The sequence below is a fragment of the Cajanus cajan genome, chromosome 2, assembly GCF_000230855.2.
Source record: "Cajanus cajan strain Asha chromosome 2, NIPB_CcT2T_4, whole genome shotgun sequence".
NCBI classification, from domain to species: Eukaryota; Viridiplantae; Streptophyta; class Magnoliopsida; order Fabales; family Fabaceae; genus Cajanus; species Cajanus cajan.
The window spans coordinates 69,821,900-69,838,041 of record NC_138518.1 but is presented as its reverse complement, the minus strand read 5'-3'; the positions used below and the strand labels follow the sequence as shown (position 1 = coordinate 69,838,041).

Genomic DNA, 16,142 nt, shown 5'->3' with positions numbered 1-16,142 from the left:
CAACAACTTACAATAATGACCGTACATAATAACTTTATTTGTAATATTTTAATTTAAATTTTTATTTCAATTAAGGGTTGTGATCAAGCATTCTCATTCTCATATAAAAATGAGATTCTCATAATATGTACTCCCTTTATTTATATAATCAAACATTTTATTTATAAAATAATAATTATCATAATATTTAAAATATATTATATATAAATAAACTTTGCAATTTAATCTTTGTATAATTTAATTTCTTTCTACTTTTTAATTAAAATACTAGTTCAACCTTTCAAAGATTCATTTAAAATTCTGTCTTCCAACTATTGAGATATTAAATTAAATGCTTCAAATATTGATAAACAAAAATAATCATTATTTAGATAAATAATAAATGGATAAAATAATTAATTTGATGTAATTAAACACATTTATTTGACACCATAAAAAAATAACATTTATATATTAAACACGAACGATTATCTCACATAAAAATATTTTTAGAAATTTTTCTTCGACAAAAGAATTTTAGACATTCTTTCAACTTCATATCTAATTTAATTTTTATTTATCATAATTATTTATTAATTAAATTTTAATATTTTTAAAGTAAATTATCAATAAATAAAAATAATCTTATGTTACAATATAAATTATTTATTATAAATTTAAAATATAATTTATATATTTAAAAGTGTCTATTTATTCAAATTTTAAATATAACTTATATAGTTAACGTATTATTTATTTATTTACATAATTTATTTTAAATTTAGTCATATATAATAAACATTTAATTTATACATTACACAAATTAAAGTACTAGTTTATTATGTAAATTACTAACTAAAGTTTTAAAATAATAAAGAGTTTAATATTTTTTAAATAAATCACGATAATATACTTATTAAAATATATAAAAATATGAATAACTAAATGTTTAATATTATCATTGATAAGCTGAAAAAATAATATACCACAGGTTATACGTTGAACATTTTGGTACATTGCATGATGGCATAGGTTCCATTCTCATTGTTTGCTCGTTATAAGTCCTATCTTCATTGTTGTTATTATACACCAAAAAAATAAACTAATTTAAGAGAGTAACTTAAACTTCATTCAAAGACTTCAAGAATTAGCATCTATTCTATGGTACATTTTGTAGAATCTCAACGTTAGGGTGCTCAACAATGTTGACCGATTAGTTTGTCAAACATCAAAAGAAATTTGGTTTGTCCAATTCCCTTCTTTAGGCCTTGGTAATGTTAAGCTGTTTTTGGAATATAGCATACATATTGCAAAGAAAAACTTTACAATAGTAACTCCAAGTTCTATGTTTCTTCTTTCTTTATTTGTATAAAGAGGATTAGGAGGTATAACTCACCCTACAGAATCAGTTAATTTTAAGGATAACATAATGCCTCAACTTTATTTTTATAAAAAGGATTAGGAGGTACAACTCACCCTACCGAATCAGATAATTTTAAGGATAAAATAATACCTAAAAATTGTGATTCCATTTTCGGGAAGTAGGTTTCTAAATCGATGCTTTATCAGTATTGATAATTATTGAATTGACAAGTTTCAGATGGGATATTAATGGCCAACTTCTAATTGATTCCATCTCAACTTGCCTTTGGTATGCTTAGACTAGCACAAGTTCAGTATTAACAGCGAGATGCATTAATACAAATAAGTCAAGATAGGAAAGGCCAAAATTAGAATTAAGAATGGTTTTCCTTCGTGTAAGTAAAATATTTAAAGACAAGAAAAAAAGAATGGAGCAAAGAAAGGATTATAGAGAGAACCAAAAGTTCTACCTCCTTCCCTTGTTCTCCCTGCAGTATGGTGATATCTTGAATGTTGCCGCGCTTTACATTTACTTCAAACTCGAGTTAAGTTTGCATCCTATCGTGTTCGTGTGATAAGCTTGTCCTCTCTAAGTATGGCTTGGCGCAGCTTTGTCATCGCTATCCTGCCGAGTCTCTAGAGCTGGTTCAACTTGAGTTTCATGACCATGCCCATTACATTCTTGCTTTAGAACTTTTCCTTTTGGTGAAGCACTTGTGCCACTGTGATTACTTTTCCCATCTTCCTTCTCCACCATGGTTGGAGTTTCCATGCTTTGTTGAGAGGAATTACCTGAGCCCGGTGGAGGTAGGAAGACTCCTGTGCCGGGAGCAGGGATTCGAGGAGGGGGATGCCTTGGAGGAGGAGCTGCCGTCCACGCAGCAGAACTGGGAGCAATCGGCACAGGTGCAGGAAACGGCATGGGAGGCACAACTGGAGCGCCAACAAACATCGGTTGCATGCCCACCGGAGCAGGAATTTGTGGTCGAATGGGTGGAGCCGGCAGTACTCCAGTGGTCGCATGGGTAGCATAATGCTTGGAAACCACGTGTTGACGAACATGATTGGGAGATCGGCTTGGTAGTGGACCCCAATTAGAAGATGCTGCTGGTGAGGCAAGACGTTGAGCATCACTTGGTAGTGACTTTCTTGGTTGGGACTTTGTGAAGGTGACAAGTATGCGTTGTTTGCGTATGGAAGGAAGTGCATGCCTCGCAAAATCAGTGGATTTCCCTTGCATAGCCAGAAGTGACCTACAGTGGCCAAAGCCAAAATCACTGATTAAAGATTGAAGAACAAGGGTACAACATTAAAACATAAATAGAGAATTCTCTTGTACGTTACATTTTTATCATTTATCATAGTAAAAGACAAGGTTAACAAGCATTACCCAGGGACTAGAGAAAGCTTGACACTGCCCCTATAATCTCCAGGATGCTCTGAGGCAATCACTCTTCCAAAAGTCATTTCACATTCTGTCAGAAAAAGCATATAAACGGGTCTTCCATACCATGACGGCCAACTGTGGGGCTGTGAGTGATCACCCTATAGCCAATTGTGATACCGGGTTGGGTTAGCAAATCCAATTACCAATATAAAACCCCAATAAATAAAAATGTAGAATGCTAGCTATACATTATTTACCACTCTTTTCAACACATTTATTATTGGATAAAATCCACATAGGTCCTACTAAAAGGGAGTGAGACCGTTAAATTGGAAATGGGACTCGCATGAATTACACCCAAAAATAAGAGTTTTGAATAGAATGTGTTAGCTAGTGTTGCTAGCTTTCCTTATAAAAAAAAAATAGAATATTAGAAAAACCAACCTCATTATAGAAATCCACAATGCAGCAATCAGGCTTCACAGTCATTACTTGCGAGGAAACCATTCGCTCAATAATATCTTGAAACAAGGAAGGAATAGGTTCTACATTCATATCTGCTAGATTCAATTAGTAACACTTAAAATATTATTTTTACAAGGGCGCTGAAAGACTGCAAATAAGAAACTTCTGTAACTTATAGTAGATTGGTATTAAAAGAAAATCACATAATATAACATGCCTTTGGAAGCTGCTGTCATATTTTCCCCATCTGCTGGGGCATCAGCAATTGGAACACCCAACTGAATCAATTCCCTTCCATGCCCTTTCATGGGCCTTCTTGAAACTATATATGCCTGACTTCCTGCTTATAGAAAATATTCAGCAACTAAGAAATATATTTTTAAAAATAAAACAAAAGTTTGCATGATCTATGATGACAACAAAGCAGGAATTATTTTAGTGCAGGATATAAAATATAACAATATTCAAATATCAGAAGAAAAAAAACAGTAATAGGGTGATATGTATTCTTTTGTTTAGCAAACCTTATTGTCCAATTCCTGTGTATGCTAATGCGTCTTCTTTCAGTTCTTTGATGTTCACAATAAATTTTTATCATTAACAGTCATAACATTAATGGTAGCAATAGTCAGGAAAGCTGAATATCAGAGAAGAGTCAGAAAATGCATACTGTTCTGGCTAGCTTGGCATAATAATTAAGTGTCCAATGAACACATTGGTGGTGGCCAAGACTAAGGATAAGAAAGGTTATAAAAAACCCTAAACAGGACCACCTAAAGGTATACTATCGCACTATCTCTCAGCTCTTGATCCTGATCCATACTTACTTGAATGTCAAAGTCCTTATTATCACCATTGGATGACCAACTTACTCCTCTGATACCATAAGGTATACAACCGCTCTACTTTGGGCTTGTGAAGATACGCATACTATGATTTGTAAATTTGTATGACTATGACTTACCATTAGCAAAATATAAGTTAGAACTCACGACTCATACTACTTTGCAATTGTTAATAACTGAGAATAGTGCAAGCTGATTCATTGTCCATAACTAATCAACTATTGAGACAAACCAAAGAAACATTGATACATGTCAACCACCTTTTTACACAAGCCCTATAACTTCAAGAACACCGCCAAAGGGCCTGCCATGCATATGGCATCACCTATTTGCTAGCAATCAAGCATTTTTAAAATGGGAAGTAGTGACAATCTTCCGGTCTGAAGATGGAATGCAGATAGTCATTTACCTTGTAACTGTCCTTTTTTTCCAGAAACCCTTAGATCATTGACTAATGAAACAAGTTTTGATACTTCTGTGCTATCAAATAAATCATCATACAACTTCAGTCCATCAACCACATTCACCTAAAAGTGAAGAAATTAGAAATGTACATCTTAAATATAGAATGTAAAAGATAGAAGAGAAATAAAATAACACCTATGAGAAGGCATATACACATCCTGAAATAACGACATCAAGAAAAGTGAAGAAATATTTTAAAGGGCCCTACCGTTTTCCCATCAAACATTTCATTGCCAACAAAAGTCTTTGCTCCTGTAGAAAGACTATGACTCTGAAGTTGATCTTGCACAGAAAGTGAACCATTCCCTGGAAACATATCTTACAAGTTAAATATCATTTAACTAATATGTATGCATGTAAAACACAAATATTTAGGAAAAACAAGCAATTTTAAAAATAGAAACAATTAATTTCAGAGTATGGGGAGTTAAGAATTGAGACGGAAAATAATATATATATATATATATACACAAAATTTAGAAGTAACTGTAGCTGAGATTTGGGAATTTGAATGGAAACTTTTACGTAACAGGATATTTTAATATAAAAATGTATGTTATTAATATAAAAGACAATTTAAAATAATTAATAATTTGAAAATGTTTAAAAATATAAAAATAAGTGATGAATAAGGGTAAGGTCAGATACCAAAAAGAGCAAGAAAATATAATAAAAATGTTTTCACAATTAAGAATAAAGTGATTTATAATATAAAGATTTATTAACAAATATTAAACAAAAAATATGCATAGAGAACTATGATTATAAAACTTTCTCCGGTCTTACAAATGTACGAGATTAGATCTAAATGAAGCAAGGGAGTCAATACCAACATTTTTGTTATTTCGCACACAAATTCTATGTACATTGCATTCATGTGATAACAGGGGCGGGGGAGGAGGGGGTACAATCCAAAATTTATTTTCATGTTTCCTAAAGTTCGAGCATGCAACTAGCCTAACTGACAAGAGGAATAACACCTTTAGAATCAGATACACATCCATCATTTGCAACAACAGCTTCAGATTCTACATTGGACAGAGATCCTTCACAACTTCCTGTGCTCTTCAAGTTGCCATCAGTTTGATGCTTTATTATAGCATCTGCTCACACAAGCAAGAGTAAAATAAGTTAATAGACTATAGGCATTTCTCTTGTGTTAAATAGTCAACCATTTCAATTGTAAGTCAGAATTTTACTTTCCTGCTCATATCAAAGTTGTATTCTTATATGCAAACACATGCATAAAATGATCTGATTATCACCACTGAATTTTCTATATATTGTTGATCTCAGGACCAACAAAACACTGTTGGTAGTTGGTACGTCCACTACTTTAGTATAACTATATGACTCTATTTGGAAGGCCAGAAGTGAGCAGCAAAAGAAGCCAAATTGAACAAAACTGTTTATTTCTAAATCACACCAGTATACTTATATTCAGTGTAACACAAGGCTGATTCAATTAATTTTCATGAACGCCCCAGAAACTCAACCCACCAAGCCTTTATTACATATTGTATCTAGAATTAAAGGTTACAACCCAGCAATGTCACAACCACTTGGGTTATAATGAACACAAAAAGCTGTAATTCAGTCCAAGATTCACCATGTTGTAGCATACACAAATAAATGTATAATACATACAGACTGATTGACCCGTTATTTACCTTTCTTCTCTTCAGCAGAAGCTAAACCCTTATCCCCCACGTTCTCAACCTTGCCACCAGATTTATGTTCTTCACTCTTCTCAACAATTGGAGTCCCTTTCTCCATGCTCCCAGTAACCACAACATTTGACTCATTACTATAGGACTCTACACTAGAATTATAGCCTTCCTTTGCAGGCTCAAACCTCTGGCCATGCCGGTAACCTGAACCGGATTTCCTAACTTCCCTTGCACCCACTTTCACCGGATCCAGAGGCCTCTGCTGCCTCCTCCAGGCCACTTGCTGCAGCGCATACGCCACATCAGCCACAGAAAAGTATTGCTGCATAATCAGCACCTGATTCCAATTACACCGCCTCTGCTGAATGGCCCCAATGACCATATCATACTCCCCAGGCTCACCAATCACACGTAAATGGTGACAAAGAGAGTCTATGATGGCATTGGCGGCTGCGAATTCGCTTCGCAGCCAACCAATAAGCCCATCCCTCTCATCAACATACCATTGCTGGCGGTAGTGGTGCTGCTGGATCTCACCGCCAGCACTTGGAAACTGCATTTTGTCTTGTATTACCACATTTCCCGATGGCATTGCCATGAGAACTCACTACCACGATTACACTACAACCGCATATAAAGCATACCCCAACAATACTAGATCTAAATAAAAAAAGAAGAAAAAAAAAAACAACTAGCTTATAACAAAATCAGCGCAATTCAAGAGAACCCCACTAAATGATACGCAGAATTCAGAAGAATAAAAGCAAAAAAACAGCAAACTTGTCCAGAAACAAGAGTGCCCCAGCAACGATTCAGGCGAAAAAAGGGAAAATTTGAAATGGGTTTGGCGTTGAAATCAAAAAGAGGCGATGAGACAATTATTGCTGAATTGAAGAGATCTGGGTTTGAAAAGGGTGAGTGCTTGATTGAGAGTAAGGAGGTGGTTGAGTTGGAGTGACGCAAAGGGAGGGGCTTGAAGAGGAAGATCTAGGGTTGGGGTTGGGGTTGGGTTAATGAAGAATGTGGAACAAAGGGAATGGCTTATTGATCACGCATGTGTTATAGTCTTAAATGGTGGCTCATATTCACAAGTCACGACACAACTCTCTCTCTCTCTCTCTATTTGTTGCTGTGCATCTGAGAACTGGTGGGTGAGTGCTGATTTTGGATTTTACAGAGAATATTCTGGAAGAAAACCGGGGTTTTGGTCATTGCCCTTTCTATTTTTAGCCTTCTTGTTACTCTTAAAACAAATAATTCATATTATTAACTGCATTTCTTTTCTTCGATAATATTTGAACATGAAATCTTATTTAAGAAAATTAAATTTAAAAACTTGTGGATAATGATTATGTATTTTAAATCTTTGAAAATAGTTTTAATTTAGTATTATGTATATATTTAAAATTTACACGTTAAATATTTAAGAGTAGTTTGTTTCACGAATTTAATTATATTCTCATATATAATATTCTATTGTTAATAAGAATATTATTCACACTAAAGATGTTTGATAAATTCTTATCACTTCTTGAAATTTTAGATTTTAATTAAAGAACAAGTATAATAAAGTGAAAGTGAGAAGTTATTTTAATTTTCGATAACATAATTAAAAAAAAATACAATAATAATATAACACTCTCACCCTTTCACATAAGAATTAAAAGAGAAAAACATATGTAGTATAGATTCCTCGGATATATATATATATATATATATATATATATATATATATATATATATATATACTAATTATATATAAACCCTAAATTGTAAAATTAATTGAATAATTTTAATATATTATTTTCCGTTTTAATTGATAGTCTTCAAGAAATTAAAATATTTTATTTAAAAATTAAAAACTTAAAATTAAGAAAATGAAAGTGTAAGAAAAAACACAGTCCAATTTACGAAAAATTAATTATCCATTTAATGCAATAAAAACAATTCAGTACAATTAATTAGTTTAATTAAATGTCTCAAGCAACGCTCATAAAATCTCTTAGTTGTTGTTAGTTAATATTATTTGATTTCTGTAACGCCCGATTCTAACGCTCAATTTATATAATAATAATTATATATTTTTTATATAATATTTTCATAAATATATCGTTAATAATTTTTTTTTTTTAGATAAAGATAAATAAACAGAATATTTTGTGAATTTAATACATAACATAAATATTTATAATAATGTATTATTTTACACAATATTTCTTTCTTTCACTTCTATTACAAACTTTACATTGATAATAGAAATAAATTTACAATAATAATTATAATAGATTCATCAAATAGCTTCCACATTCCAATTTCTTCCAAGAAAGACAACAGTTATAATTACTGCAAAATGCTCTGGAATCCCAAGTAGATCCATCTATTTTATAATATATTTAATTTTAAAAACAAAGAAAAGAGAGGAGTAAGAACAATATCCAATAAATACAATAATTCAAAAGAATAAACATAATTATTTATAACCACTATTAAACATATATATATATATAAATATAAATATATATACAGATCATATATTAAATTTTCATGATACAATAAAATTTGAATTATACGTAGTGACTATTCAGAATAAATGAGCATCATCATAATATCAATCAATAAAAGGATATTTCACCTTAACCAACAATAGGATATTTCACCTTCATTCTTTACTCATTTAAATCCCCAAGGTCAAACCTCCAGCTACAAATAATTCAAATTTTATCTTCTATGGCCATAGAACAATATTTATGTTCATAAATACGTGAAGAAATAATAACAATAAAACGGGTCTAAGATATCACAACTATATCATAGTTGATTATAAATATATTTATAATAAACATATTTACGTAAAAAGAATATATTAAAAGTATCAATGATATAAATAAAAATGACAATCATTATAAAATAATTAAACTATAAAATATGAACATCTTAACAATTATTATAGATAAAAATAAACATAGGTTAAGCAAATAAATGAGGTTAGGGACACCCCACTAAATAAATACACATAAAAAATAACATAAATAAATAAAAATAGTAGTAGATAAAATTTTAAAGAGATAAGGTTCTCCTCCCCCTTACCTGAATAAGCAGGAACTAAAACTTGAGCAGAATCTCCTCCTCTAGATTCCCTCTTTCTTTCCCTCTCTTTTTCTCTATCTCTCTCTCTCTCTAAAATTTTCACCTTCTCCCTCAGTTATAATTTTTTCTTCACCCCCTGCCTCCTATTTATAGGCATTCTGGCGTACCCGGAACGGCACGTACTGATTTCGGAACGGCCCGTTCCGGAACCTTCAAATATACGTAAATTTCTCAACTAGAACGGCCCGTTCTAAAATCAGAACGTCCCGTTTCCAAAAAGCAGAACGGCCCGTTCTAAAATTAGAACGGCCCATTCTGGAGTTCACTTTTACACAGGTTGACCATAAGGAGAACGCCCCGTTTTCAACTTTGGATTTTAGGTCATTTTGTTTATCTGGAACGGTCCGTTCCACTTTTTGGAACGTCCGTTCCGCTTTTAGGAACAGGCCGTTCCGCTTTTTGGAACGTCCGTTCCGCTTTCTGGGAACAGCCCGTTCCGCTTTTCGGAACAGGCCGTTCTGGGCCTAAAAAAATCAGAATTAATTTTTTATAAATAATTTAAATTATTACAAACCTTTAAAATATTCTATAAAGCTCCTTTTAATTAACTAAAATAATAATCTTCATAAATATAAAAATAAATAATAATTAGTAGCCTATTAGTAAAAAATTCGGAGTGTTACAATTTCTCTTGTGTTTGTCTTTTATATCATTTTATGGGTACTTGCATAGAGATGAAAGAAACGACCAGTAATCTTATTAAAAATTATCAAAAATGCTTGTAGTGAATTCTAATATTCCATAATGTCATCTTATTATAATTTAAATTTTTCATAAAAATAAAATAGTTTGATTAAGTATAATTACTGCCTAATCAATAAATGAATGTCTAATAATTATTAATTCTAATATGTAATTTTTTTCTTATTATTTATCTTATTTTTAAATTTTATTTTTATCATTTATTGATTAAAATATTGATTCTGATCTCTTATCTTTTAATTTTTCGTTGATTTGGTATATGTATATATAATTTATCTTTCATTAATGTGTGGAAAATTATTCATTTACTTTGATTGGTTCATAGGATATACATTTTCTTTACAGTAGGATGTACATTTTCTTCGGTAAAATATATTCACTTTTTATGCTTTTTCATGTTTATAACCGATAGTTTACATTTTATTCATTGTCCTGCATAAATTGCACCCAGTTTTTGTAAGTGTATATAATTTAATAAACTATATTTTAATAATTTATTGTAAATTCCATGTTGCAAGAATACAATATTTAACGAAAATTATATCTTTATTACAGCGGGTTTTTTCTTTTTTTTACATCTTCGGATAAATAAAACAGCTAATTATATTTGTATCAATATAAAAAAATTTATAAAGAAATATATTTCAAATATGCGTGAAATATGTGTGATCGTACATAGATTATACTAGTTTGATCATTCTAATATAATAATTGTTTTAATTTTGAGATATTATTTTGAATCATCTGTTGACCTGTTTACGACTTAAAATTTATCTCATAAATTTCATTTACATAAAAAAAATATTGATTGTAATTAATGTTTGAAAAAAATCATAAACATAGAAACAAATTAGCAATAGCATGAAAATGAGTTCAACGATCAATGGGAAAGTTTTTTAAAATATATTTTTTTATTTTATTTTCTAATTGTTCTCTAAATATATTTTTTACACAAATTTTATTATATGTATAGCATTTTTGAGTTCAAACATCAATCGAATTACACAATTTTTTATGTAAGTGAATATAATGAAACAAGTTTGTTAGAATTTTTATTTATTTGGATTATTATTATTTTTATAATTTTGTTTTATGAAAATGAGTTGAATATTACCTAACATATATTTTTGTTGTAAGCTCAATTTATTACATGATGTATTTTGGGTTTGAAAATCATCATGTAAGTATATTTAATTATATAGTCAAGTCTAATAGACAAGTGTGTTAAGTTAATACGTGGTATAATCAATTTAATATTTGTGATGGATGAATATTAAGTTGCAATTTCAAAAATTGATAGTATATTTGTATTTTATTTCTATATTGTTGTTTTATCTTTTGTAAGCTTACCCTCGCAATTTTTTATTGTTGAATATATAAGAGCATAACAGAACTAGGTTGGATGATTGGCTACTTGAGTGTCATACAGGGGATGATACTCTTTTGTTGGATGCTACTCTCATATAGCTTATATAGTCAAGATCAATTGTTTGACCTAGGTTTTATGTTTTTCAATTCAAATTATTGTCTGTGTATATATATATATATGTGTGTGTATGTGTGTGTGTAATTCATAGTTGTAGCTCCACAAAAAAATTTATAATTTTGTTTTTAGTTGATGAATTTTATACATATATATTATTGTATGTATATTCAAAAATTGTTTACATATTATTTCTAAGTAAATAAATTTATGATTTTCACTACTTAACAGAAATGTAAAATGTAGATACATATCAAGTCATTACATACTATTATTTGATAAATAAGTAATTATAACTTGAATATATATCATTATGTTTCTATTAATTATAAATTTGTTATTATTTTAAAAATGATCATTTTTACTATATAATCATAAAAAAAAACTAATATAGATTGATCATTTGCTTCTAATTGACTCGTTGGGAGTTAGTTACCCACTAAAGTAGTTTAGATTTGTTTATTTCCTTTTTTTCTCTTTTCTTATTTTTATATGTTAAAAAAATCAATTAATATATTTAAAAACAAGGAAAAAGTAGTTTAAAAATATGGTCCAAATTGAGACTATTGTAGTAATTTAACTTTTACAAAATTAATATAATTCAATGCAATTAATCAATTAACTTAAATGTTTTTTAAGTATATATCTCAAAGTTAGGATAATTTTGCTAATGGTCCTGCAAATTAATAGGTGAGTTTTGTGTAATATAATTATAATTGTAGTGTAAAGTGATTAAAATATATTTAAAAATTATAAAGATTAAAATGAATAATTTTAAATTTAAGAGATAACAAATAAATATATCTTATCTTTAAGGATTAAAAACTTATTTACATTAAAAAAATTTGTGTAAAAATATTAAAATAAGGTTTTTTTTTTAAATTACAAGGATTAAAATGCTTAATTTTAAGTTAAATTAAATATATTTTTAACCTTAAAATATTAATTTTTATTTTTAATTCCTATAATTATTTGTCGTGATTTAAAAAAATTGATGCCGAAAACTAAAATGTTAAAGGTGTAAAAAGTTCAAAGACAAAGAACAAAAACTTATTGATCGAGATTAGTAAAAAAAATTGTTCAAAAAATTGAAAATAAAATTTTGCAAAAGTTTAAGAAATAAAAATATATTTAATCATTTTAAATTTAAGTGGCAATTCACTACAACAAAATACACTTTTAGTAGCATTTAATATGATTTTTAGTAGCAATAAAAATTATTGCAAAATTTTTTACCAACATTTTCACACTAGCCATTGTATGCAGTATCGCTAAAACATTTATCGATAATTATTCTGCATGCTGGTAAAGACCTTTATAATGATCGAAAAAATATAAAAGTTTTTGTGACATTTTTTATTGGCATTTAATATTTATTGTTATTGTCACTAAAAGTTTAATAAATGGTCTATAATACTCTTTAGTTATCTTATCTCTATTCGATATGAGACTTGTAAGATGAGGGTTGTCCTCTACTTATATATATATATATATATATATTTTAATTATCTTATCTCATAATTAATTATTTTATCTATAGATGATGTTGTACTTACACACTCTTTAATTATTTTATCTATAGTTAATGTAGGACTTGAATTTTTCTTAATACACTCCCTCAAGTTTAGTATTATTGAGTTTGGTAATGGTAAGTAATATGATGCCAGCTTAAAAAGGATTTTCCCACATCCCCTCAATTTTAATATTTTTTAGTTTGGTAATGGTAAGTAATCTAATACCAACTTAGAATAATGAGTTATAGGTCTAACTCAATCTTACAAAACAAACTTGTAAGATGAGAGTTATCATTCACTTATATATTCTTTAATTATTTTATCTCTAGTTAACGTGGAATTGAAGTTTTTTCCAATAATTCAGCACTATTAGAAAATTTTGGTGTGATGTAAATACTTTTTTAATGACTATTATATATTTGTCATTACTATTTTTATTAGATAATAAAATAAAGACAATTAATTTATTATCGTTAAACAATTAAGTCAATATTGCATGTTGTGTGTTGATAGGTGGTATTTATTTTATGTATATTGATCTAGAATAATATATATATATATATATATATATATATATATATATTGTTGAATTGTTGAGGCGTGATAATGAGAATGCTTTAGGCATTTAGGTATGATATCTCGAATGACTATTGACTTGTTAAGATGTTGGTGCTGAGAATGTTATTAGCATATAGGCATGTTTATTAACTTAAGACTAGAGGAGAGGGTGTTTTTGAAAGTTTGATATCCCATAGTGTGAATATTGGTGTGGTGCTCTGTGAGTCTAATTATTAAAAAATCTTCCTTGAGTAAGTGTTATCTCTTAGAGTGAATTATTGGGTTTCCTCTAGATCCTTAAATAATGTTTGTGGTAGTTGTTTAACTAACAACTTATAGTTTTTATTTCATAGTGATGGATTATTATTGTACACGCGTGCACAATACACACACACACGCGCACACACACACGTGCGCGTGCACACACACACGCACCCACACACACGCACACGCACACGCACACACACGCGTGCACAATACACGCGCGCACGCACACGCACACACACGCGTGCACAATACACACACGCACGCACACCCACCCACATACACGCACGCGCACGCACACGCACACACACGCGTGCACAATACACGCGCGCACGCACACGCACACACACGCGTGCACAATACACACACGCACGCACACCCACCCACATACACGAGCGCGCGCGCGCGCGCACACACACATATATATATATATATATATATATATATATATATATATAATTGTACATGTATTTAGTTGGTGTGAATTTAATAATCCTAAATAACTAGTTGTTTCCATGGCTAACAGTTAATTTGTTAAGTGTAATAATCATAGCGAATAAAAACTTTAATTTATAAAGTTTTAGAAAGTATAGTGTGACTTATAACACATATCTTTATGTTTTATCTCAATAATAAAATTTTCAACAATAAAAATAATTTAAACATAATATTTTTAATGGACAATTGATTATCCGTTTAATACAATTGAGGTAATTAAACGCGATTAATCAATTTGTGTAAGATAATTAGCATATAATTATTTACTGAATGTCTACTAATTGTTAATTATAATGTGTAATTTTCCAATTAATTATTTTGTGTCCCAAAATGTAAAGATGAATAAAAATATGTGTGTTTGTTTTATTTACAAAGATTTTAAAACTAGTTTTAATTGATGAAATAATAAACTAAAATTGAATATATATTTTAAATTTTAATATTAATTATTAAATTTTAAGTATTAAATAAAATAATATAAATTAATTTTTATTGAATAATCAATAAAAAATTATATATCTTATATATTAAATTAAAATATTTATCTTAAATCAAATTATTGTTAAAGTCACGGCTTTTTAAAAAAAAAAGCATTTTTTAAACTATTTTTCACTATTTTAGTCACCGATGAAAAAAAAAATCATTTCCATTTTTTATATTATTTATGATAATCTTATCTATGTTATTTATACAATATATATTTTTATTTAACGAGAGTGTTTTTAAGTTCTAATTTTTTTAACAATAACGTTTATAGCTTCTTTCTTTAACAATAACATTTTTATGATTTTTTTTCTAACTTCTTATCTCTTGTAATTTATTATTCTCATTTTTAGTTTAAATTAAAATATATTTTTAAAATAAATGATCAATATTTAAAATAAATTTATATCACCATATAAATTATTTATCATAAAATTAAAATATATTTTATATAATCAAAACATATTTATTCACCAAATTTTTAATTATAATATAATTTTATATGCAAAAAATATTTATTTTTATATTTTTTTATTAAAATAAAAAAATTTATCCTAGACATTATAGAATTAAAATACTAGTTGATATAATATTTTATATTTTAATTCATAGTCGAGACTCTATAGCAAATTAAATTCATATTGTTTTTGGATGATCAGTTAAAATAAAAAAAAAATTAAGATACAAATAGTTTGCAAGAATTTTTCGAGTCAAATTAAGGATAATTTAATGACTTAACTTTTACGTAATTAATGAAATTAAATGCAATTAATCGCTTAAATTAAAATAAACTATCATCTACACTCTTCCACGAGGTCTTAGCTTTTTTTTTTCTTTCTTTCATTTCTGTATTTTATTTTCCCATACATTATAAATAAATAAATTATCACCAAATTTATTTTCCCATGCATCAAAAACAAATCAATTATCACCTGATTAGTATGTGAATTATCATTAATGGCTAATTCTGATTTATAATATTCTAATCAATTTTTCTGAATACTGAAATTTATAAATGATGTTTATTAATTTTTGTCTTTTTTATTTGTCATGCTTTGGATATCTTCCGGTTTCTTGTATGTATATCATAGACTAAACGAGTCCATGTGTATTATATCTTTTTTAAGGGATTTCACGGTATTTTTTACGGCTGTTAAGATGGATTAACCCGAAACAAGCAATAGATTGGCTCAACATTTTTAACTTTATTGTTACTTTTATTTTTATTTAAAAAATTTAAGCCAAATAATTAATGTAATAATTATTTTTATTGACATATTTATTTTAATTATATAAAATTTAAGAAAAAGATTAAAAATT

At 28.5% G+C, this 16,142-nt stretch overlaps 1 protein-coding gene across 2 annotated transcripts; it reads right to left on the bottom strand.

Moving 5' to 3' along the window:
• Positions 1 to 1,709: 1,709 nt before the first annotated feature.
• LOC109804823 (RNA demethylase ALKBH10B) lies at positions 1,710 to 7,336 on the bottom strand. Of its 2 annotated transcripts, none has more exons than XM_020366691.3 (8): positions 6,174 to 7,336; positions 5,484 to 5,606; positions 4,712 to 4,809; positions 4,448 to 4,565; positions 3,411 to 3,533; positions 3,173 to 3,273; positions 2,732 to 2,886; positions 1,710 to 2,594 (listed from the first exon to the last, which is right to left on the bottom strand). In XM_020366691.3, the coding sequence occupies exons 1-8, from the start codon at positions 6,769 to 6,771 to the stop codon at positions 1,931 to 1,933; spliced, it is 1,980 nt and encodes a 659-aa protein (XP_020222280.2). In that variant the 5' UTR covers positions 6,772 to 7,336; the 3' UTR covers positions 1,710 to 1,930. The 2 variants fall into 2 exon arrangements, with proteins under 2 accessions (XP_020222280.2, XP_020222279.2); XM_020366690.3 differs by having other exon boundaries at positions 3,173 to 3,285; positions 6,174 to 7,335.
• Positions 7,337 to 16,142: the final 8,806 nt, after the last annotated feature.

Coding starts and splice junctions, on each gene's coding strand:
- LOC109804823 (XM_020366690.3), bottom strand. CDS start 6,771: ATGGCAATGCCATCGGGAAATGTGGTAATACAAGACAAAATGCAGTTT. Junction 4,566..4,711: donor AAATGTTTGATGGGAAAACG/GTAGGGCCCTTT, acceptor CTTCACTTTTAG/GTGAATGTGGTTGATGGACT. Junction 3,534..4,447: donor AAAAAAAGGACAGTTACAAG/GTAAATGACTAT, acceptor TTCTATAAGCAG/GAAGTCAGGCATATATAGTT.